General features: G+C 36.6%; 2 protein-coding genes across 2 annotated transcripts; both read left to right on the top strand.

Annotated features, from left to right (window-relative positions):
- Positions 1–1,080: 1,080 nt before the first annotated feature.
- On the top strand, positions 1,081–1,410 carry LOC140816100 (uncharacterized). Its single transcript, XM_073175167.1, has one exon. The coding sequence runs from the start codon at positions 1,081–1,083 to the stop codon at positions 1,408–1,410; it is 330 nt and encodes a 109-aa protein (XP_073031268.1).
- A 3,984-nt stretch (positions 1,411–5,394) lies between these two features.
- Positions 5,395–6,985, top strand: LOC140817396 (protein DETOXIFICATION 49-like). Its single transcript, XM_073177053.1, has one exon. It carries the CDS (start codon positions 5,447–5,449, stop codon positions 6,983–6,985), a length of 1,539 nt encoding a protein of 512 aa, XP_073033154.1. The 5' UTR covers positions 5,395–5,446.
- The last annotated feature ends 1,416 nt before the right edge of the window (positions 6,986–8,401 follow it).

Genomic DNA, 8,401 nt, shown 5'->3' with positions numbered 1-8,401 from the left:
GCTCAAATTGGATATAAAAAAAAACTCAAAGCTCAACAATAATTTTTCACAAAGTTTTGTCAAACAAAGTCATTTTCCCAGTCTTCATAATTTGAAACTTACAACATAATTTTAAAAATTTTGCATCAGTATTTCTGGCACATTTTAGTATTTCGAGCATAACTTCCTTAATATCCAATGGAATTGAGCCATTTTAGAATCATTTCGAAGACAAGACAATGTTCTATAACGTTCATTTGAACACCAAATTCAGAATCCCAACTAATTAATACCAGAATACAAATAAACAGAAGGCGTGTACACAAATCTACACTAACTCGGAATTTAAGACTAGGTTTAGTAAAAATCTTGTATCTCTTTCAATGATTCCTGGAATAGAGTGATTCAAGAACCAAATTGAATCTAACTCGATGAACTACAATTTTGATGAAGACCCTAACTCCAAAATCCAAACACAATTGTCCCATATACACGAAATACAAAAGGTGTATATATTGTTCTTTGCACGTAAACAAGAATCTATTCTCATACCCTTTTTAAATTCAAACAAACTTAAATACAACATCTCCAACATCTAAATATCTTAAATATCAACTTACATATCAATTCTAAACTTCAACCAATTTCCAAACTTGAATAAAATTGGAAAATAATTACATCATCTTGAAGCCCGTGATGAGAGGATCACAAATCTACCTCCATTCCAAAATTTTCTTGAGAAAATATCTCTTAGATTTAAGAAGAAATGTAGAAATTGAAGGAGATGAATGTTTTCGATGGAGAAAAAGGAGAAAAATGATTGGAGGAGGTGAAAATGGTCTTAGATATTGATTTTTCGCATCTGTAGCGTCGCATCGCCACTTTTCAGCGCCAAATTTTTGCAAAACTAGCACCTAGATGCTACTATTCTAATGCCACAGTGCTTGATTAATAACCGATGAACAATAACTTTTTTTCCTTTCAATTTTTTTTTAAATTCGGGCATTACATAAGCTGCTATTCAGTACTGCCTTCCATCCTCAGACCGACGGTCAGTCAGAGAGGGTGATTCAAATATTGGAGGACCTACTTAGATCTTGCATGATCAACTTCCAGGACAGCTGGGAGCCAAAGTTACCTCTCGTGGAGTTCACGTACAACAACAGCTATCAGGCATCTATTGGAATGGCTCAATACGAGGCATTTTACGGGAGGGAGTGTATGACACTAGTTTATTGGGACGAGTTAGGAAAAAGGGTAGAGTTGGAACCAGATATTGTCAGTAAAACTGCAGAGTTAGTGGTCAAGATACGAGACATGATGAAGACCGCTCAGAGCCGACAGAAGAGTTATGCAGATCAGAGCGGCAAGGATCTTGAGTTTGCAGTAGGGGATCATGTATTTGTAAAATTCGCACCAATGAAGGTGTGATGAGATTTGGAAAGAAGGGCAAGATCATTCCTAGATTCATAGGACCATTCGAGATCCTAGAGAGAATGGCGACACTAGCTTATAGAGTTGCATTACCACCGAATCTGGCGGGAGTTCATAATGTGTTTCACGTCTTGATGTTGCGGAAGTACATATCGAACCCTTTGCATGTACTGAATTATGAGCCACTTCAGCTGACGCCGAACTTGTCTTTCGGGGAAAGACCCACTCAGATATTGGATAGGCAAGAGAGGAGGCTTTGGAACAAGGTGATCTACATGGTCAAGGTCAAGTGGCTGAATCATTTTGAGGAGAAGGCTACTTTGAAGACTGAGACCGAGATAAGGAGTCGATACCCGTCTATAAAAATATTTTTATTAAATAATTCTTTGTAATTATTTAATATATGGTGTAATTAAGGGAGAATTTCGGAAATGGGCCTTGGTGGAGTATTTTTACTCACCGGGTCATATTTTAAACCAGTACACAAATTTTAGCGAGTCAGAGGACTTTTTGAGGGTTCGGAAAATATTTTCAAAAGAGTACCTAAATAAATTATTTTTAGGTAGTGTTATTGGTCTTGAAGAGATTATTTTATTGCTTAATAGGCCTAATACCCCTTTAACTCCTTTAATTATTATTATTATTGGCCCGCCCATTAGTGTATAATTATATTAACCTAAACAATACATTATCTAATTAACCCTAACCCTACTCAAAACCTCACGGCCACCACTCCCCATAGCAGTAGAATCTTTTCATTCAAACTTCAGCAGCCACTCGAATATTCTTCAAGGTTTTCAAGAAAACTTCTTCCCTGTCTTTGGTGTTTGTCCTAAGCGTAGATATCTAAGGTTTCGAGCGTTTATTTACAAAGGCATGCTCAAAATCTCGTTTTTCTCTTCATTTATATCATAAGTGTTGATGCATGAGGAATTCTTTGATCTTTTATGTGGTATCGTTTTTGCTTAACTTTGACATGAAATATGCATTGTGTGATATGTAACTCACATTTTCTTTGTTTTCATGTAAGGGGATGCCAATTTTGATGCTAGGGGGCTGAAACTGTCGAGGGTTAACGCGTTTAATTGCTGGAGCCTCGAGGTAGTCGCGTTTTTGTAAGGGTCGGTCGCACGTCTTGGTCGAATGGCTCGGTTGCGGCTAGATCAGAAGAAATGAGTGTGTTGGCGGTGCAAGGGCCTTTCCAAGCCTTGGACCAAATCCTGGTGGGTCTGAGTCATGGCCTAGGATGGCTCGAACGCTGATGGTTTTTGTCATTGAGCCGAACAAGAGAGATAAGTGAAGGGGTGTCTCGGTTAGGGCTTGATTCGAAGGCTCACGACTGTTCGCGCTTAACAGCATGCATGAGGCCGAGGGCTATGGCTAGGTCAGTCCAGTAGGGTCCAGTGGTGGGCTAGAAAGGGCTGGTGAGGGTCTGGTCCAAGCTGGTTTGGTCTAGGGTCGAGAATTTGAGGCTAGGGTAATGCTAAGGTTTCGGTCCTTTAAGTGCAGAAAATTATAGCAACTTCCAGGTGAATTTTGAAGGTCTTAAAAGGCTTGGTCTAGGTGGTTTAAGTTCTCGTAGGGTATGGTTAAGTCATGGTTTAAGTTTGAGAACATTTGGTTGTCTTTCGTTTGGATTTGGGTTAAAACCGAGACTCCGGTCAAATTTTAAAACGAGTCTAATAAGTTATGAAACGGGATCAAGGTTACTCCTAGAAAATGATTATAATCATGTTTCGAGGTATATTTAGGAGTTTGGTTGGCTTCGACTCGAAATTTTGAGGTCTAGGGGTAAAATGGTTAATTAGGGTTTCCAGGGACAAAATGGTCATTTTGCACGGGTCGAGTTTGCAGTCTCGACAACGCCCTGATCGCAAAATTACATGTTTTTAATGCATATGCTACCACAAACATGACCTTTTATGGAATTATGAAAAATAAATTGCATACTTGATTTTAAGAAAAATTTATGTATATGCATGATTTTTACAAATGATGAATATGATGACATGTTTTGAAAGATGGAAGTTGGTTGTGACTAATATGATGAAAGGTAAGGCCAAGGCTCAGTGGATTGTTAGTACTGTCGCTGATATCCACGCCGTCGGGTACCGCGGTTATACGTAAATGGATCCATAATACAATGATACGAAAGTCACAACTAATGAACGAAATTCAAATAAATAAAATGAATACGTATATGCTGATATGTTGATATATGTTTTGGACACGTTATGCTTTGGCACGATATGTTTAAGTTCATGCTTTTAAGATCATGAAAAGTATATTGACTACATTACTTTTCACTGTTGCATGTTATGTTTATATTCTTGTTATAATGATTTTGGTGTGTTGAGTCTTTAGACTCAATAGGTGTGAATGATGCAGGTAAGCCTATTGATGAGAAGACTGGAGGCGCCGAAGACTTAGTAGGCAAGGTTGGACGTGAGCACACTAACTCGAAAACTATATTTTTCAGCACATTATGTTTATGAGTGAGGAGCGATCATGAATATTTTTATACACTTTTTTTTCATGTTGCTGGTTCGACAGGATATTTGGCATATTTTTAAATGCAGTACTTTTACCAGTATTGGAATCCTTTTATTTTAAAATGAGTGTTTTATAGCAGTATTGCATGCATGCATTTAAATATATTTTCGATATGTAGCTGTAAAAAAAATTTCTAGCAGCATTTTAAGTAGTAAATATTTCATATATTGTTTGGCCTGACATAATCAAACATATATCAGAAATTTAAAAAAATATATTAGAACCAAGTACTTGTACATTTGTAACACTTGATTAATACTTGTCCATGAAGTATTGTGGGCATAACTGGTAATTTTGAATCGTGTACATTAGATAGATATAAACTATTAAATTGAAGTAGGGTGAATGAAATAAAAAATAACATCGGTAGTCTTTGCGACAGAAAGATATCTGTGAGATGAAAGAAAATATTATAAGACTATTGTTCGGTTAATTATGCTTTATAGCTCGGAGTGTTGAGCCACTACAATAGTACATATATATAAGATGACATAAAAAAAATATGCTTATGTTAATAGAGATGCGTGGCAAATTACACAAATATAGAATTTGGAATGAAATGATTATGAGCTATTTAGATGTAACCTGCATAGAGGATAAGATTATGAGGACATTTGTAACATGGTTTGGTCATGTGAAGAGGATATCAAACACGGCCCTTATCCGACATATCTTATATTGTCAGGTTAATGTAATGAGTAGAATGAGGGTATGTCATTGAAAATTTGAATAAATGTGGTTAAGAAAGATATCTTAAATCATGATTTAAGACATGACGTGAGAAAATCGCTTAGTTTAAATAACGTGTAGACAACCCTACAACTAGCGAGAATGAATTACCACGATGAGTACATTTAGTTAGAGGCAATTAATTATTTTTGGAGGCATAATATTTATCTAAATGTCTCTTGTAATACCGTCTCACATATATATTCGTGAGACCAGTTGGTCCGGTCGATATCTAAAATAAAAAATACGTAATACTTCTTATATAAAAAATAATATTTTTTCAATGATTGAGTCAAGTCAAAAGGTATTTTAAAAAAATGATCTGTGATATGATCTGGCAATATTTTTTGTGTATTTAATTTAAGAGTCATGTCCTTATCTAATGAATTACACATCTTACAATTACAAATGCATAAAATTATTGTTAAACCATTGATCTATTTCTGACAAGTAATTGGTTGGTGTCTCACCAATAATCGGTTCCCCAAGTCACTATCCTCGTTCAATTTATTGTACACATGTCCACTTATATATACCATCACCAAACACTCTTTCAAATCCCCCAAACTATCAGTTTCTTTGCAAAAAAAAAAACTCCCAAACTCTCCCTCATCCCGTTTCCTCAATATTTTCACACATAAAAATGTGCAAACTAGCAACGCCAAATCTTCCCACAATCAAACCCAACTCATATCAACATCCAGACAGCAATAATGTGGATCTTCTCTCAGCCAAAACCCAAGAACCCGACATGTTCACTTCTTTGATCCCTAAAACCCCAGCACTCCACCAACAGCAAGCCCAACTACCAACAAGCCAACCTCAAAAACCCCACAAAACCACCAATGATCATCTCTCCCTTGTTGTTCAAGAATCCCTCTCCATAGCCAAAATAGCCTTACCGATGATCTTAACCGGTCTACTTCTCTACTCCCGGTCATTGATTTCGATGCTCTTCTTAGGCAGGTTGGGGGATTTGACCTTAGCCGGTGGTTCGTTGGCAGTCGGGTTTGCTAATATCACCGGTTACTCAATCCTCTCCGGGTTAGCCATGGGAATGGAGCCCATATGCGGACAAGCTTTTGGAGCTAAGAAATACAAGATTCTTGGTTTTTCTTTACAAAGAACTGTACTTTTACTAGCTTTAACTTCATTCCCGATATCCATTCTGTGGTTAAACATGAAAAAGATTCTGCTGTTATGTGGACAAGACGAAGCAATTGCGACGCAAGCTCAAGAATACTTGTTCTATTCTTTGCCTGATCTGTTCGCTCAAGCTTTGTTACATCCACTAAGAATCTACCTAAGAACTCAGTCAATAACCTTACCGCTAACATTTTGCGCTGCGATTTCTATTATTTTGCATGTACCTATCAACTATCTCCTAGTTTCGAAGCTTAGTTTAGGCTTAAAGGGAGTTGCATTAAGTGGGGTTTGGACTAATTTAAACCTCGTTCTGTCATTATTGGTCTATATACTGTTTTCTGGATTGCACAAAAGAACGTGGGGAGGTTTATCTACTGAATGCTTAAAGGGCTGGAAATCTCTTCTTAATTTAGCCATTCCTAGCTGCATTTCGGCCTGTCTCGAGTGGTGGTGGTACGAGATAATGATCTTGCTATGTGGGCTGTTGATGAATCCGAAGGCAACGGTTGCATCAATGGGAATACTAATTCAAACCACTGCATTAATCTACATATTCCCATCTTCAGTCAGCTTCAGCGTGTCAACAAGAGTAGGTAACGAGATAGGAGCACGCAGGACCGATAAGGCGAAATTCGCTGCAGTTGTGGGGCTCTCCGGCAGCTTCATAGTGGGCTTCTTTGCCTTGTTCTTTGCAGTATCGGTAAGGAACATCTGGGCCAGCATCTTCACTCTGGATAAAGAGATAATAACTTTGACATCTCTCGTTCTGCCGATAATCGGACTTTGCGAGCTGGGGAACTGCCCACAGACGACCGGCTGCGGGGTGTTGAGGGGTACGGCTCGACCTAAAGTCGGAGCAAACATCAACTTGGGATGCTTTTATGTGGTCGGAATGCCGGTGGCTGTGGGGTTAGCTTTCTACTCCAAACTGGATTTCGAGGGCCTATGGCTCGGGCTTTTGGCCGCGCAAGCTTCATGTGTGGTTACAATGATGATCGTATTGCTGCGAACGGATTGGGAAATGGAAGCCCGAAGAGCAGAAGAATTGACTCAAGAATACGCAGTTCTTAATCAGAACGAAGAGGTCGATGAAAACGATAAAGCAAATAATAAAGCAGAAAACAAGGGGGAGAGTTTGTGTTAATTATTCTTCAGATTAGGGGTATTTTAATGTAGAATTATTTTATTTAACCTATTATTATTATAGTGTTAATTTTTATTTTTATTTTATTTTGTATATATTTTACTGTTGAAATGTAAGTTTGAGGTATGGAAGAAAATAATAATTTTTGCTGTGTTATTTTGGGTACGTGGTAGAGGCAAAATCGACTTCTCTTCTTTGTGGGATATTTGAAATGTTTTGACACTGTGATCACATCATATAACTAATTGGTGACAGATTTAAATATATAAAAGTAACTAATAGATGTGAAAATATGAATAATATTTTATATAAGATAAGTAAGAATTTATATATATGGGTTAATGATAACGGGTCGCCCACGAGGGCCGACCCGAACATCTTCACGCTGAACATACATAAACATAAACGTGTCATAACTGTATACACATTTTCATAAAAGTGTTTCCATCGTAACATACATAATCATACTTAATTTTGCGTGGAAATATGTTCAAAGCAAATGGTCCGTAACATAAATCGCCTGATCATACTATTATTTAAAATCCTAAAGAAAGAAATTCAAAACATAAAATCGTAAATCGTCAACACACCTAAACTAACATTATTTCAAAAATAAAATTAACTCTAAAATCCTTTCAAAAACATCTCAAAAACATCATAACTCATAAAAATCTTTAACGTATACTTTGAATCATAAACTTAATTTAATTGCGGAAAACTAGTGTCAGTTCTCGGGTTATGTTCACCTTTTAGGCAAACAAGATCAACCATCAAGACCTCCATTAAAATCAATATCATACTCACCTGCATCTATCATATCTAATGAGTCTATTAACTCAAAAAACCTTAATAATGATAACAAGTAATACATATACATTCACAAGCAACAATGAAAATATTTTTACTCAAAATAACTTTTTATAAACATAAACTTTAAGATTTTCCTTTCAACATCTCATATTATATTTCCTTTTATTATATACGTATATGTTTCCCTTTTTATTGAATTCAGATCCTCAATTGTGACTTTCGTATTAGCTGAAGTTCGATGGATCCATCTACATATTACCATGGTACCGGACAGTGGGGACATCAGCGACACTCTCCCCGTCAACTAAGTCTTAGCCTTACATATCATCATGTCATAATATCATCTTATCATCGTATTTGTCACAAATCAATTCTCCTCCTTCAATTTTTCATACCTCCATCACTTATAAAAATTCATGCACATATAAATCTGTTGGGATCGATTAGGGGGATCATCGTTGAGATACAATAGCTTGGTTCTTGAAATATTGAACACCGATGAATTATATTGAGTTTGGTTAAAACCAAGCGGAAGATATTCGAAATAATCCTTCGTAGAAACCGATTAAATATTTTGTAAAGCATTTAAAAATATATGCAAGTTGA

The sequence above is a fragment of the Primulina eburnea genome, chromosome 16, assembly GCF_022965805.1.
Source record: "Primulina eburnea isolate SZY01 chromosome 16, ASM2296580v1, whole genome shotgun sequence".
NCBI classification, from domain to species: Eukaryota; Viridiplantae; Streptophyta; class Magnoliopsida; order Lamiales; family Gesneriaceae; genus Primulina; species Primulina eburnea.
The sequence above is the reverse complement of the archived record's forward strand: the minus strand, read 5'-3'. Positions and strand labels throughout refer to the sequence as shown.